The sequence below is a fragment of the Rhinolophus sinicus genome, chromosome 2 (genome assembly GCF_057876585.1).
Source record: "Rhinolophus sinicus isolate RSI-liver-muscle chromosome 2, RSI-T2T, whole genome shotgun sequence".
Classification (NCBI taxonomy): Eukaryota; Metazoa; Chordata; class Mammalia; order Chiroptera; family Rhinolophidae; genus Rhinolophus; species Rhinolophus sinicus.
The window spans coordinates 86,782,768-86,799,793 of record NC_142502.1 but is presented as its reverse complement, the minus strand read 5'-3'; the positions used below and the strand labels follow the sequence as shown (position 1 = coordinate 86,799,793).

The 17,026-nt window shown below is 41.0% G+C and overlaps 1 protein-coding gene across 1 annotated transcript in view; it reads left to right on the top strand.

Moving 5' to 3' along the window:
• LRRC1 (leucine rich repeat containing 1) overlaps positions 1–16,792 on the top strand; it is a 115,130-nt gene extending 98,338 nt beyond the window's left edge. The window contains exons 11-14 of the mRNA XM_019734770.3: positions 4,546–4,661; positions 12,450–12,622; positions 13,523–13,659; positions 15,291–16,792. Of these exons, the coding sequence (XP_019590329.1) occupies positions 4,546–4,661; positions 12,450–12,622; positions 13,523–13,659; positions 15,291–15,449 (585 nt within the window). The 3' untranslated portion in view covers positions 15,450–16,792. The remainder of the gene's footprint in view (positions 1–4,545; positions 4,662–12,449; positions 12,623–13,522; positions 13,660–15,290) is intronic.
• Positions 16,793–17,026: the final 234 nt, after the last annotated feature.

The following is a 17,026-nucleotide window of genomic DNA, read 5'->3' as shown; positions in this document are numbered from 1 at the left end:
TGCTGGAAAAGGCAAAAAATAGTCTTTGGTTTCTAAAATTACACATCATAGAGGGTGGCCCGTTAGCTCAGTTGGTTAGAGAGTGGTGCTGGTAGCACCAAGGTTGCTGGTTCGATTCCCACATGGGCCACTGTGAGCTGCGCTCTCCTTAAAAAAATAAAAAACTAAATTTATAAAATTATACATCATATTATTTCTGTTCAAATTGTATTTTGACCAGATTTTGCTTATCGTACATTTTGCTTTTTGTCAACGACGTGTGTTCAGTTCTATTACAATATCGAAAGGAAGATACTGAAAGCAAATCCAAGAGCCTTTATACTTAGGACAGGAATTCACAAAGAGGAATATAGGCAAAGAAAGGTAGGATTTCTCTTTGAGTCACTGAATCTGTCTGATTATCTCTTCGAGGGTAATGTAACCTGCAGGCAATTAATACTTAGTGGAAGTTGACCTTGGTAAACGTTTTCTTAATGGTCTACAGGTCCCATCTCCTTGAGATGGATTAGATCAGGGGTGTCCAAACTTTTTTCAACATTTTTCACCAAGGGCCGTATGCCATAAAATACACAAACAGCTGGGCCACTCACGCAGGCGAAGTATGTATTGCCTCACCTGGTTTATTTAAGTAAACTAAATATATTTTTGGAATTTGCTGTGGGCCAATTAACAATGGATTGCAGACCTCAGTTGGCCCACCCGGCGGCAGTTTTGACACCCCTGGATTAGATAGATCAGTGCCAAACGGGCAAGGACAGTCTCATCTTAAGAGACACAAGACAGCTCAACAAGGTTATGCACTTATATTCTGGAATTCTCAGAGGCTCCAAGTCCAATCCCTTGTGTTCTGGGAAGGTGCTATTATGTACTTTTAGAGAGGGTTAAAAATATCAGCTTCCTACCTTACTGGTCCTAAGTATTTAAACAGTGACTCTGCTTTCGGGAATTTCTGACTGATAGAGACATTTTATCCTGATGGCCACTAAACAACCTGGAAACTCTGCTTCCTGAACCCAAAAGAGAAAGCAAAAATCCACATGAATGATACACATAATACAATACTCAACTCATGTCAGTTCTTCACTGGTATAAACACAAAATGTCACCGTGATACATGGTCAGGGAGACAGTTTTTTAAGAAGTTCGGTGGGGTTCGGGGACGAGCGTCAGGATCAGCGTAGGAGGCACGCGAGTGCTGACGGAACTTTTCATTTCGATAAAATGAAAACAATAACGGCCACATCTACATGGCAGCAGCAGCTGACAGGTTCTGTGATAGATGCTAAATTATATCTGTGGTTTCATTGAATTTAATATTTATTGTCACTTTGGGGTAAAGTAATACATGAAATAAACCCACAAACCGTATGACCGAGCCTGCATTCTCCCCCGTCTGTGTGATCTCAAAAGCGGGCGCTCCCTCCATCGCACCCCCTTCCTCTCCGACGTCTATGAAGAACTGTATCTTTTGAGTTACGTTTTTGAATGCTTAAGAATCTTTTCTAAAAGCCGAAGTTTCGGTTCATCCCTTCCTGGCTGATGTGGAAAGCAGGCTCTGTTTGTGTGAATGTCGGCCTGGGACAGCGTGTGCCCCTGACAGGTGACGAAGGCGTGCCTAGTGCTGCAGCAACACACGCTCAGTGTTGGCAGTGTTTTCCAAAACCCATAGACAACAGCGAGCAGGAGGTTGCTCTGCCTGCTGTGACAGCCCAGACGCCTCAGTGGCTCTCCAGTACCATTGCTCCCCACCCCTTGACCTTGCACATGGGTGTGAGATTGGAGTGGGAAAGGAAAAAAAGACAAAATGTATATCAAGGAGACTGTGAACACAGTAGACAAGTCACACACTCCATTGGGAGTTCACCTTACTTCTCCCAAAAGACTTCAAGGATGTTCACTTGTCCAGAACTTTTATTGCTCCTGCAACTTCTCGAGCCCTCTCTGATGTAGTGCAATTCCTTCATTAATTGGCTCTTGTGACTATATAGTGCATGCACATGATACGGATTGAAAGTGTTCACACGGTGTGGCAGCAGTAGGGCCCCCAAAACAGATATCCTCCAGGTGGCTGGGGCAGCGGGCAGCTTCATGGCGCAGTGCCCCAAATCACGATTCAGTCTTGGCTGTCGACACCTTCCAGGGGCCTCTTGTCCCATCAGGAGGGTCACGTATGTGAATAACTGATGTGATCTGCTTTGCCTCCCGGAGAGGGATGGCGGGGTTGGGGGCTGGGGGGGCACGCTCAGCCGTGTGCTGATGTGGAAGGCCTCCCGCATGGCTCGCAGGCACCACGGAACCCAGACCCCAGTGTAGACACCCCGCCACATGGGGTGGGGGGGCATCGCCTCCATGAGACTGGGTATTCCTTGTCCTGAGTTGGTCTTTGTTGGGATCATTTAAATGTATTAGAGAGAATCGAATCAAGTTGATCTTCAGAAGGTCCAGGATTTTGATTTCTTTCCTTCAGTGATATTCCCGGGCATCTGACTAAAACTGATGATTGTCCTCGCCAAAGGCAGCATGACTGCCTTTTCCCACAAAAGAGCCTGTCTCACATCTTTATAGAACCTAAGAGAGGCCACTCTAGTGATTCTTACTGGGAGAAAAAGAACAGTTTTGTGGTCTCCTTTGCTACACATAGATGCAGGTAATAACTTGAAGTAGCAATCTTTTAGCAGTAAGTACATAAATATAAGTGTATAAACATACCTAAGTGAGAAATGTTGGTCGGTAGATAGCCTACAGGTGAGTAGACAGGATGGGTACTGTACTTGCCAAGTACCCTGATTGTATGTAAATGTACAAATTAAACAGTGGCTCAGTCAAAGATCTGTCAGAAGATTTGTAGAGACCATAATTAGTAAAGAAGTGCAGAGAGCAATGTATCAGGATGGATCATGGGGTCTGGAAAGGCTTTATGGCGTCCAGGACGTTTAGCTAAGGTTGGATGATTGGTAAGATTTAGAAAGACAAAAGGAAGAAGGGCATTTACTTCTACAAGAAACAGTTGAACCAAAAACAGAAGCTATGTCTTAGAGGATAGTGCATAAACCGGTTTTGCTGGGATGGGAAATGTGAATACTGAGAAGTAAAGGGGACATCTTTTTATATGTCTGGGTGTTTTCCAGGTGACCAGAGACCATTGTTAGTCCATGTTTCCTTATATATGTTTATTTTTCTTTTACATCCATTATGGTTAAATACTGTGGTTACAAATATTATTTCAAAAATCTTCATATGAACTCCAAAGGGAAGACATAAGGTTGTTCATAAAGGTAATTATGTAGCAATTCCATAAATATGCAGTCTGCTTTTTAAGATATACATATACCAAACACATACATAAGTAGAAAAGGGCAGAAGACATGAGATTCCTGTTCAGACATCATTGAAGATTCAAGCCTTTTGCCCCTCCTCAAGTAGAGAAGGCTCTGGAGTATTTTTCCATGCGTCAGAGAGACATCAATAGGTTCCTTCATGAGCCTTTTCTAGCAATCAGGGTTAGTCAGGCCAGGAAGAATGTGGTACTGTATGGCGTCTGCAGAATGTTGTGTCTGGGATCCAGTTAGGTTTTCACCCCCTGGGGCAGCTTTCCTGACTGGAGAAACCACAACTGATTTGTTCGAGAATCATTGAATTTTTTTGTGTTTATGTTCTTTGTTGAAGAGCAGACTTACACAAAGGTCAATTACCTTTGAATTGCTTGTTGTTGTTGTTTTTAAAAAGGGAAATAATCAAATTTGGTGTGTATGTAGGTATTAACATATGCTTTTACCAGCAGGTCATAGCTGAGGAGATTAATGTATGTGTTTACCAAGTGTTTACCAAATTCACTCTTGGCTGAGATGTTGATTGTTTTTCTTTTGTTCCATTGGTCAAAGGAAAATGAATTTACCAAATTAAGTTGTGAATGAAAGCTACTAAAAAATGTTTGGTGGAAATTAATGTACTGTATCATCTGTCCCTTCCCCTTTTTTATTTATAAATTGGAACACTGAGAACACTGAACTTAATGTAATGTGCGTGTGTGTGTGTGTGTGTGTGTGTGTGTGTGTGTATGAGAGAGAGAGAGAGAGAGAGAGAGAGAGAGAGAGAGAGAGAGAGAGAGAGAGAGAGAGAGAGAGAGAGAGAGAGAGAGATTTGGCCTAACTTTTGAAACCTGGAATTCTGAAACTGCCTTATTACCAAATATATTTGTCTGGACCTGTGTAGCTTGGTTAACATATTTAAAAGATGTAGTTGCATTAGATGGCAGTGGAAAATTATTCCTTTCCAGAATGAAATTTTTAAACTGTATTGTTTATTTTCTTGATTTAATTGAGAACATGTGTGTTTAGTGTTTTGTAGCGATTTTAATGAGCATATTGGACTACTCAGTGTTTTGTACGATTTATATTAATCGTAGTTGGTCATCAGTGAGACTTAAAATCATGTGGTATAATTTTATGCATTCTTTTCATGCCATTTGATAAATAGGGTACTCCAGTCCCACCCCAATCTCTCCAAAAAACTTGGAAAAAAGATGTATTTTCTTTCCAATTACAGATTGGCGGGTGCTGCAGCCTCACTGTATTCTGCGTGCGTGACAATAGACTAACTCGGATACCTGCCGAGATGTCGCAGGCGACAGAGCTCCATGTCCTGGATGTGGCAGGGAACAGGTAAGCATGTCCTGGTTTGCTTTGCTTGAGAGAAAGAAACGAATGTCCATGTGACTTTACCAAGCATCTTTGTCGTCTTGCCTCGCTCCATCCTACAGAATATATACCGATTAGTCAAATGACCCAGGCCCCAGGAAGTGTTTAGTCTAGGTGCTGGCGTGGCTGAGCCCAAAGGAGTAGAGAAGGTCAGGGACAGCTCGAGCGTAGGCTACGTTACAGTTTAGGTGGACGCTTCTGTAGTACAGTGAGCAGTAGTGCAGTGATGGAAGGGAAGGACCACTGCCTGAGAACTGGGAGACATAGGTTTCACCTCAACTTTTTTTTTTTTTTAATTTTATTGGGGAATGTTGGGGGAACAGTATGTTTCTCCAGGGCCCATCAGCTCCAAGTCGTTGTCCTTCAATCTAGGTGTGGAGGGCGCAGCTCAGCTCCAAGTCCAGTCACCATTTTTAGTCTTTAGTTGCAGGGGGCTCAGCCCACCATCCCATGCGGTAATTGAACCAGCAACCTTGTTGTTGAGAGCTCGTGCTCTTAACCACCTGAGCCATCCGGCCGCCCCTCCAGCAGCTCAGTGGCAGCTCGTTGTCTTCAACCTAGTTGTGGAGGGTGCAGCTCACTGGCCCATGTGGGGAATCGAGCCAGCAACCTTGCTGTTCAGAGCTCACGCTCTAACCAACTGAGCCGTCCGGCTGCCCCGTACCTCAATTTTTATAACTAGCTTTTGTAAGTCATCGTGGACTTCACAGTTTCCTTCTCTGAAAAATGAGGTTGAATGAGCTTGAACCAGATTTGAACCAGGGTCTTGATATGCTCTGCTGGTGACTCTGAACCCTCTGAAATTGTAAACCCTCTAAAGATTGTATTCAGGGATACTTTTCTGGCCAGAAGATCCACAGCTAATAGTAGAATTGCTGTGATTCATAATCCAAAGAAAAGTGAAGAGCCATCAGACTGGTGTCCCCAAGGTCACAGCAGTGACATTTCTCAAGTTCTGGGGTCAGAGGTTATATTGGACTACTTACCAGTTTCTGGAATATGCCTTCTCTTCACCTTTGTAGAATATAGGTTTGTTTCAGCCACTCTGAATTAATGTCATCACCTCACCTGGCATCTGCAGTTTCTTACCCCTGAGACTACACGAGCTATTCTTTCTACTTGGGACCCTCTTCTCTATCTCACCACTTTTATTCTTCATCACTCATGCTTTTATTGTCTCCAGGAAGCATTCTTCTCTCTGAGTCTGCATCTTTTAATTACCCCTAACATAGCACTCGGAGCACCGTAGGATAATTGCCTGTTTACATGTGTGTAACCCTCCTAAATCTGAAGTTACCTAAAGTTGGATGTTACAGTTTATGTGTCATTGTATCATTCTTCCCTTCACAGTACCTGACACATAACAGATGCCTGGTAAATATCTGTCAACTGAATGAAAATATTCCTTTTGCAGAATGAAGGATAGGCCATTTTGAAATGCCTTATATCACAGGCTTCATTGCCAAGAGGAATTAAAAAAATGCTTTTGAGTATTATATAGTTAGATAGGAGAGAAGGTGCTAAACCAGGGAAAGATGAGCAGTGATTTTAAACGGCGAATACCAGCGATCTGAAGAGTGTTTAAGGGATTGTGTCCTAAGTGCTGATTCGCTGGTCGCTTAGGTCAGGCTCAAGCCACATTTGTCATTCTCCCTAATGGATTATAGACAGCAGTGCTAAATACACAGCAGTACTCAGCAGGGATCTGGAGGTGAGTTATGGCCTCAGGGACTGCTCACCTTTTTAAAGTTAGTACTTTCAGGACATCTTGATAGATTCTGAAGATCCCTAACTTGTGACTAAAAACTCAGGATTAATTTGAGTTGAACGTTGCGTTTCTGCTGAACTAAGGCTGACACGAGACTAACAGCTTGAGAAGGGTGATTCTTTCCTGACCTCTCACCTCCAGCCGTGACTGCAAACCTGGCCTGGTTCTTGCCACACTGGGGAGCATGAATTTGCACCACTAACTCTTGAGCGGAAAGACGGCTTGGATGTCTAAACACTGGTTTTCACAGGAGTGAAGGCTTCATTCTTCAGTTCTCGGAAGAAGGGAGAGTTAGGTTTTTATTATGCTTGGGCTGGGGCGGAGAAAACCCAATTAAAAGGTCGAGTTGCATAGCTGTCATCTGATTCAGTTAAGTGTGTCATTTAGCCCATGTGTATATATAGATTCATAACCAAATTTTAAGCCTCTTAAAATATATAATTGGTACTTATTTTAAAGTATTAGTATAGAAACTAATAAAAAAAATGGGGGGGTGCTACCATGTCAGCTCTTTAGCTTGCAGAAATGTCACACCGTGGGAAAGCAGACCAAATTTTCTGTCTCTTCTCTGAAGCATATAAAAATAGCAAATGGCACAAGGAGACTACATCTTAATTTCCAAAAACTTTTTTGACAAGTTTGATAGGATAAATTACAGCAAGGATAACTATAAAATGCTACTTGGAAACTAAGTAGCAAACCTAGTACAGTAATGGTGGAGATGTCTGGTATTATGAGCCACCCGTAGTCACATGTCTTTAATTTTCAGACTCTCTTCCATAGGAATATCTACCAAATATACAAAGTTGGGTATTTGACGATCTTCCTTGCAGTATTAGGAGTACCAAATACTAAAAATAGTAGCTGTCAATGGGGAAATAGTTTATGTCTTTAAATTTTATAATCCAAAAATTAAATAAAAACATAATTTAAAAATATCACCTCATATCTGTTAGAATGGCTATTACCAAAAGACAGGCGATAACAAGTGTTGGCGAGGATGTGGAGAAAAGGGAACCCTTGTGCACTGCTGGTGGGAATGTAAATTGGTACAGCCACTATGGAAAACAGTATGGAGGTTCCTCAAAAAATTAAAAATAGAACTACCATATGATCCAGAAATCCCACTTCTGGGATTCAAAGGAAATAAAAACAGGATATGAAAGAGATATCTGGACTCCTATGCTCATTGTAGCATTATTCACAATATCCAAGATATGGAAATAACCTAAGAATCTATCAGTAGATGAATGGATAAAGACAATGGTGTGTGTGTGTGTGTGTGTGTGTGTGTGTGTGTGTGTGTGTGATGGAATATTATTCAGCCATGAGAAAGAAGGGAATCCTGCCATTTGTGAAAACATGAATAGACCTTGAGGGCATGAAATAAATCAGACAGAGAAAGACAAGTTCTGTATGATCTTACTTATACGTAGAATCTAAAAAAGTTTCATTCATAGAACCAGAAGAGTGATGGTTGCCAGGGGCTGTGGGGGGTAAGGGAAGTGGGGAGATGTTGGTCAAATGCTACAAACTTCGTGTTAAAAGATGAATAAGTTCTGGGGATCCAATGTACAACCTTGTGACTATAGTTAATAGTACTGTATTATATACTTGAAAGTTGCTAAGAGAGTAGATCTTAAATGTTCTCACCATACACCAAAAAAAAAAAGTAATTATGTAAGGTAATGGAAATGTTAATTAAACATACTGTCATGATCATTTCACAATACATAAATGTATCAAATCATCACATTGTACACCTTAAACTTATACAATGTTATGTGTCAATTATATCTCAATAAAGCAGGGAGAAATAAAATAAAAGGCAAAATACAACATAACAGTATAGCTATACTGTGGAATACAAAGCGGGTAAGAATGAGGTATTTCTCTGTGTAGTGACACAGGAGGAGGCCCATGATACCGAGTAAAAGAGCAAGTGTACATGGTACTCTCATCTTTAGTTTTATGCTTAAAAAAACCTTCCCTGTGCAGTACACCAAAATATTAATAGTAGTTCTCCCCCTAGAGGAGGGGTGGAGACGTGAGGTTACAGGGGGCTTTCATTTTAGATATTTAGTATTATTTAAATCTTTTCACTGATTATGTTCTCTAGTTACATATATATATATATATATATATATATATATATATATATGTACATATATATATATATATGTAACTAGATATATATATATATATATCTTTATATATATATATATATCTTTAAATATATTTGTGTCTGTAAACATTTTTGAAAACTTCGCTTAAAACTAAAAATTCTAGTAGGAGGTAACAAACAGACAAAACATTTATTTATTTATTTTTAGATTATTTTTTTAACTTTTATTTATTTTAAGTGTGTTTTTCCAGGACCCATCAGCTCCAAGTCAAGTAGTTGTTTCACTCTAGTTGTGGAGGGCGCAGCTCGCACTGGCCCATGCGGGGATCGAACCGGCAACCCTGTTGTTAAGAGCACCGCGCTCTAACCAGCTGAGCTAACCGGCCGCCCCCAGATGAAACACTTAATTGTAAGAAGTATGCGAGCATAGGTGAACTTAGTATTGCATTAATCAGTAGGCCACCTTTAGTTGTTGAATAAATTTGACAATGCAATTACTATAGTAGCTCAGAGACGGGCAAGGTCATTTTAGGCGGGGTTGGTCATGGACATAACTGGAAATGAGAGCTTCACATTTTGCTTATTCATTTGCTTTATCCTTGCACCGTTGATGTGAGTAGTAAGTGCGGGCCTTTTATTTCCGGGGGGATGTGGTCCTAAGTAGCACATGGAGATGTGTACAAATGGGGAGGTTTTTTCTTATGTCAATTTTGTAGTGTACAGAAGGTATCAGAATAAACCAAAAATGTATTATTTACTCCTCTGGAAAGCAGGGATTCTCCACTTGTATCTGGGATGGGTCACCCAAGAGAAACAGAGGAGTGTGTGTGTCTTTTTTCCCTCCAGGCTGAAGCCAGTCAGTGAGGGCTGGCCACCCAGCCTGCAGCATACGTGTGCAGACTGGGTCTGTTTTTCTCTCTGACACCATAGGAGTCCCTCTGTCCACAAGACACTGGTGAACAAGCTTGTGTGTGGTGTGTGCTCTGTCAGCAACACTGTATTCAAGCTGACACTTTGATCCTTTGCAGGAAAATGGGTGTTTTAGACAACAAATTCATCTTACATGGCTTGGTTGAATGTGATTATAAGATCGATTGTTACAGAGTCTAGTAACTTATTTCCGCTTTTACCATATGATTTGTCATCCTTAGAAGCTGTTATTTATTATTGATGCTTTGTTTAGCCTTTTATTTATACCTTTGCTTTAACATTGAGCTAGGAAGCCAGTTATGAGTCTGAGAAGGTACATGATGGGGTTTGAGTATCTGTGTTTTGTGCTGGCTTTCGAATCTTGATTTTCTTTTTTTTTTATGCTCATGAAGTAGAGATGCTGACTATAGATTTCTTGCCCAAGGCCTTGAAACTTTATACGTTCTGGAGGATGTTAGCTTAACCCCTTTTTAAAAAGAAATAGGAACAAACTTTCAAAAGAAATGATCCTTTTCTTCAATAAAATGAAAAGAGTGTGATGTACTTTAAGCTTTCACAGTATGTTAGGATATTCTTTTTTAAAAATCCCTGTCACAGTGCCTGGCAAATACACATCTTAGATCTTTTAGCTTCCTTGCCTTTGAACATGTGTGACAACCTACAGGCAGAGGGAGAAGTCATTTGTTGCATAAGCATAAGAGATTTCACTGTCTGTCCCACTTGAGGAACCAATACCTCAGAGTCAGGAGAAGTGGAGTTGTGGATCTGCTATTCCCTCAGATCCCCTGGGGCATTCTTCTCATGGTACGAGCATATATATCACTATACTGGGTGGATTCTGGGATACAAAAATACATATTTGTTACCCAGTTTGGCCTTCATTAGTGAAATACTATCGTGTACAATACATAGAGTCTTTTCAAGGGTACTTGAACATATGCAGTTCTCTTGGCTGCATTGACTTTAGAATCTAGCTCCCACATAAGGTACAATTCCACTGCACTTCATACTGCACCCCTTACGTATGTGCAGGATGCATCAGTGTTTACTGGACTCATTGTTATGAGAAGAAAATATTTTCTCATCTTCACAAATCTCACAGTGGAAATCTTTTGCAAAACACGTTATTCTTATGAAAAGTTTGTCAACAATGCATTTGTTAATACTCTCTATACACGCTGATAATTTTTCATTTCATTTGTTAAAGTAGCTTAACCAATTTGTGCTTACATTTTACTTAGATTAGTTTTATAATGTCAGAGTACAACTTCTCTTCATATCTCTACATAGAGTTCTAGTGTATTTCCCATAAGTCTGGCAATTCAAACTGGTATACACGCATACCTTGGAGATATTGCAGGTTTGGTTCCAAACCACTACAATGAAACGAGTATGACAATAAAGAAAGTTGTCATTTTTTTTGCTGGTGGAGGGTTTTGCCTTCAATCTGTAAAAAACGCAGCATCTGTGGAGTGCGACAAAGCAGAGCACAGTGAAACAAGGTGTGCTTGTGTATGTCTAATAATGCAATATTGATCCGTTGGTCAAATGTAGGTCGATATCCCACTCATGGTAACTGGAGATAGGGGTACTATTTCATAAAATAAAGAACCCCAGGAATACATGCTGTCATATCATTGCTTATAGGATTAATGCGCCAGAGATTTCTTTTAAGAAAGTGTGCCTTATGTAGCAGTTAACAGAATGTGATTAGCTTAGTATTATCTAGCTTATGAAGTCAGTTTTATGATTGATCCATAATTTAATACACATTAGAGTGAGATGAGAGTGAAAATACTTGGTCATCTATGACCTTAGGTGCTTTAAACCTTAAATTTCTGGTATCAACAGAGGTTTGGTTGTTTTCAAAGTGACTCAGTAGACTTGGGTAAAGCACTGGTTTTTACTAAAGCAGCGTTTTCACCCAAGGCACTATTAGTGCATTTGGGGCCGGATAATGCTTTGTCGTGCGGGCCGTGCCATGCAGTGTAGGATGTTTAGCAGCATCCCTGGCCTCTACCCACTGGATGCCAGGAGCACCCCCTAAAATGTCCACAGACATTGCCGGATGTGCCCCGGGGCCAAATCCCCCCTGGTGGAGAACCCCTGCACTGAAGTCATCTTTGCCAAGTGCCATGTGCGTGTAGCTTCTGGCGCTGGTCTCCACTGGATAGACCTAACTGGCTGCAGCCACGCTGTGAAATATTGGTGCAAACATACATACAAAACTAATCTTTAGGTGTCACGTTACAGTTTCAAAGTGCTTTAATAGATGCTATCTCATCTGAAACTGAAACAATCTGATGTGGGTATTAATTATCACGTAGGCGTCTGAGAAGTGGGAGCTCCTAGAAATTGAAAGATAAAAGTTTAAGATAGAATACCTAAAATAATCTCGCGAGAGATAGCAAATGGAGTCCATCCATGAAAACAACGTTCTTTAGTCGTTAACTGCCACTGAAATTCTTCAGCGCCCCACACATCTCTTTCCTCTGGTCCGCATTTGCCGGGTGTGACTGGGCACAGGTAATGCCCACAGGCTCGTACCAGCCGTGTCGGGAAAGCTGTCGCTGTTGACTGAGAACTTTGGCTTCCGGGTCCTTCCACAGGCACACTGGCTTTATTTTTCTCATTCAATGGAAACCTCCTAGTACAAAACCGAATCACATATTCCATAATTTCCTCATTTTTTTGCCCCATGGTCTGGTGGTGCTGGTCATCTAGGTGACAGCAGAAAGGGGAAGCCCAGTAACCTAGTGAAGAGTCGGCTTGCAGGGAGTAAATCAAGTGTCTTATTGTAAACATAACATCTTTTAAAATATTGAACCCAGTCCCAGGAAATTGTTTGTTTGTTTTTCCTCTTTTGGTTGCTAGAAATTGATGAATTACAAAATTTGAGACCCCTATACCTCCTTCTGTTTTAAATTAGGTTGTTGCATCTGCCCTTATCTCTGACGGCCTTGAAGCTGAAGGCTTTGTGGTTATCTGACAACCAGTCCCAGCCCCTGCTCACGTTCCAGACGGACATGGACCCCACCACAGGAGAGAAGATTCTAACCTGTGTCTTACTTCCTCAGCTGCCTTCTGAACCCACTTGCCAAGGTGAGTTTAAGGACCTTAGTCACTTTGCCCTGAACATTAGTAGGAGCTAATATCTATCCATAGACCTCTTACTCTCACGTGGGTCTGTATTTTGTCCAGTCCGCCCCTAGAGCAGTGCGGGTGAAGTCATCGGGGTCACCTCTGGGAAGGCTCCCCTGCATCTTTGCAGGAAAGTGCCACTTATACCTGTTTATCGTGGCTGAACTTCAACAGACTTTTGGTTTTGAATGATAGCTAGGGATGCAAATACAAGTACTCCTAAAAAAGGTAATGGGGTCCCTGAAATTCCAAAGTGATGGTTTGGAAGATCCGTATGGAGCACCACTGGCAAACTTTGCTTTTTAAGCCATTGAGTTGTTTTGAGTCATTGTACCTTTGCTTTGTAAATTATGTGTGTGCTTTTTAAAAAAAAAAAAAAAAATATTCAAACTAACACCAAATTTCTATTATAAATCCTTTGCTGAGAGCTGTTTTGATAGAAGAGAACTAGAGAGTGCTCGGGGAGAATGGGAGCCCCTAAGTGGAAGGGCCCCAAAGCCACGTTGCCAATCCCAGCCTTGTCAGATGAACGTTTACGACCCAAAGAGGAAAATGTGGCAGAATGTATCACCACGGAAACGTGTGCAGCTACATCACTGTCATAAGCAAGGTTTTGACGTTAATGTATAGAAAAGAATCCTGGGAAAGGACTCCATCAATTATTTAATTCCGTAAGGAAGAGTAAACACATTAATTGAGCAGATACTTTCTGTGATCTCACATATAATTACGCATCATGGACAGGAAGGGCAGCTGTGCCCCAGACCTTTTTCTTTTTGTGTTTAATTTTTAAAATGACTAGAGAGCAGCCGCCAGCCCTGGAAACCCGAGTTCCCTGCTCACATGTCTTTGTCGTGACAGAGAACCTGCCCCGCTGTGGCGCGCTGGAGAGCCTGGTGAACGACGTCTCCGATGAGGCCTGGAATGAGCGCGCCGTAAACAGAATCAGTGCCATCCGGTTTTTGGAAGACGAAAAAGATGAAGAAGATAATGAAACGGTATGGAAATGGGACGCTTGGCCCCCACGGAAGTTCAAAATTGTAAAGCCTTCTAAGGTTGAGAATGGCCGCTCATAAGGATTTCTTGTCTTTTCAAATAGTCTGTTCTCTGTTTTGCTTCCCGCATTTAAGAATTTTTTTCCTAGGAGCCAAAACTAGGTACTTCTACGGTAGGTACTGATTCACCAAAGGTACATAAGGCAAATGGAACTTTTGTGGTCTTTTTGTTTGAATCGTTCCTGGTGCTTCTTTCCCTTCATTTGTGATAATTCCCATCCCATCCCCACTGTTTTCTTAAAATTGATTGGGAATTTTTTATTTTTTGGTGTTCCCAGTGAATTCCGCCTCTTCCCACCCTCCATCCCTATTTATGACTCATGGTGACTCCGTTCACGTTTCATGGCAGGGCTTAGCCTGCCTTCCCTTGTGCTGGACTGCTCTCTTCTTCACGTAACCATTCTTCTCTTCGCCTTTGTGCAGAGCCCCTGTCATCTTAGTTGGATTACTGAAGGAATTATCATTCAGAAATCAGGAATAGATGTGAAAGTACCTCTTGGCCTTCTTTTCACCCACACTGGAAAGTATCTCTCAGCCACCCCAAATCTCCAGGAGCCAGTGGCAACTCTTGGAATCTTCCTCCAAGTTGACTTTGGCCTCGTAAACTCCTTGCCAGTTGAGATTTTCATAAGCAGAGCTGAGGGGGAGTATTTGCAGTCCTCAAAACAAAGGATGGATTGTAAATTAAATATCATATGTAGTCTTTGTTATTCCAGCTGTCACGGAATGGGATTTTATCCACTTAAAAGTAGTAGAGTGCAAAATAGGAATTAGCCATGACAAAATCACTTCAATATAAATGACTCTTGAATGCTCACCTCATGGCGTCTTCGAGTGTGACCATTTCACCAGTTGCTTCCTTGCCTCTGTCGTGCTCTTATTAGCCTATTTCAGTTCCTCCTGAAACTCCTGGACAGACCATTAAAAAGATGTAAATGCTGTTTTATGAGCTGAAGAGCATGTAACATGTGAAATGATATAATTTTTAAAATATTGCCCCTAGCCTATTACTTCCCTTTCAGCACTGCAGTCTTTATTAAAAGAATGTGAACTTTCTCCAGTAGGTCATGTAAATAAATAGCACACACAGCAGCAACACAAGAAGTCCCTCTCCCTTGCTTCACTTTTTCTTCCGCTCCCGTGCCTCCAGGCTTGGAAGAGGCCAGCACCACTTTGGGTAATAGTAGAATATTATAGTGATTTTAATTTATAATTTTTTTACCCCTTCACTTTTTTCTTCCTCTATACCCCACAATTATATCTTGTAAATCTGTCATTTTTCTTCTTACGGTTCGTGGAACTTTATTTTTATCACACACGCATCTCAGATTTTAAAACGTATTCTTTTATACTGGAAGTTATCCTCTATCTTGACGAGGTGACTTATGTACAACACTTTCGTCGTCCATTAACTACTAGTAAGCAGTGGGTAAACGCTCATCTGTTCAAGGAGAGCTTTTCCATCCGCTCTAACTCATCCTCTATGAGAAACGAAGGTTTGTATTGGAAAGCGACGCGTCGGAAAAAGTAATGGAATAAAACCGAAACACTCACTCCACACCGTTTGTTTTCAGAGAACACTTCAGAGGCGAGCCACTCCACACCCAGGGGAGTTAAAGAATATGAAAAAGACAGTGGAGAATTTACGGAACGACATGAATGCTGCTAAAGGACTGGATTCAAATAAAAACGAGGTCAATCATGCTATTGACCGAGTGACCACTTCTGTGTAGACTTTCACCTCCACGTTTTACCTCCTGAGTCTTCCCCTGCTGTTGAGCTGTTCCTGTCTTCTGAGGAGCCTCATGCAGTCTTGTCTTCACCGGAACCCGCACGTCGCCTCCCACGTCGCCTGTTGGGACGCTGCTGTCTCCAGGGAAGTGCCTTACTCTAACCAGTCCACCAGTGGTCTCCCGGCATGAGTTTTTCTTCTTTTCCTAAATTTCAGTTGTTTGTACTAAGTGGAATACACTACTGTAAACACTTGACCTTCGTTTTTGTCTTATGTTGGAGTCAGGGAGAGCAGGAAGGAGAATTTGTATCCTCCTTCCTCCCCTGAATTGCTGGGACATTGCTGGGACACGTTTTCTTAGACCTACTGATGAGAGATAGTTTTATGTATGGGGAAAAAAATTGATACTTTTTTAAACCTTTTTGGCAGCTCAGATGGTGTACATTTAAAAATTTGTATAGGTTATTTCGTAACAAAAAATATGTATTTCTTTTTCGGTATTTTATCTTGAGAACGGTACATATTTTAGTATTTGTGCAGAAAAAAATAAACACACTCCTAAAGTATTTGCTTTCATTTGTACCATCCACTGTGCCTTACTGTATCCTGTGTCCTGTCCAAACAGTTGTAAGCAGTGGCATCCTTGAGCAGTGAGATGAGACAGGAATGTAGTACTTGTTACAGCAGTGTTGGATTTTAATCAGCGATCTACCTGGTGAATTTGTTTTTAACCAAAAAGAAGAGTTACCACTGATTTGTAAATTATATCGGATGATTTTTTTTAAAAGATGAACCAAAGGATTAGGCTGCTAATATTTCATTTCTTACACTTTAACTTTCATAAATGAATCTCTTAAGTGAGTGCAGTGTCTGATTGTACCTACTTGGAACGTGCGTGCCGTTTGTAAAATAAAATAGAGCAGAAAAGCACAGAAAGAGAAAACTGGTTCAGAAATTCAGTGGGTAAATAAATTATGTACTGCAGAAGAAAGTATGGTTTTTACTGAAGAAAGCTTTAAAAGTTTTATATTGAAATATAAAACCACAATAAAGCAAAATAACCTACAACCATATTAGAAATGTCGCTATCTTTATAAGTGCAATTGAATTTGTAAATAGAGTGAATCAAAGTGTAACAACATATTGCTTCAATTTTTAATTCTAATTTAAGGGGCATGGGGTATGTTTTGGTGTGTGTGTCCATTGATTTTTTTTTTTTTTTTTTGTATTATGTGATAAAAGAGAAATGAGAAGTGCCAGTCACTCTGTGGTGTCTAGGAAAATCACGTTGTTGATTTTTCGTTTCCTCTCCATGAAATAAAGTCACCCTGGACATTAACCCGACAGCTTTTAAAAATTGATTATCACTTTGCGTATTCAAACGATAGCAGGTAGCCAAGTGCTTTGACAACATGCTCTCTCCCTTCCATTAAATATCAAAACTACTCCTCAGTGTTGAGTTAACTGCCTGAGGGACCCTTATTCACTGGTCCTTCTACACAGAACAGAACCCCAAATTGCCTTCAGCTCGTGTAACTTCAGGTTGTGGCATCTAGCCAATTGGACTTCTTAGAAACC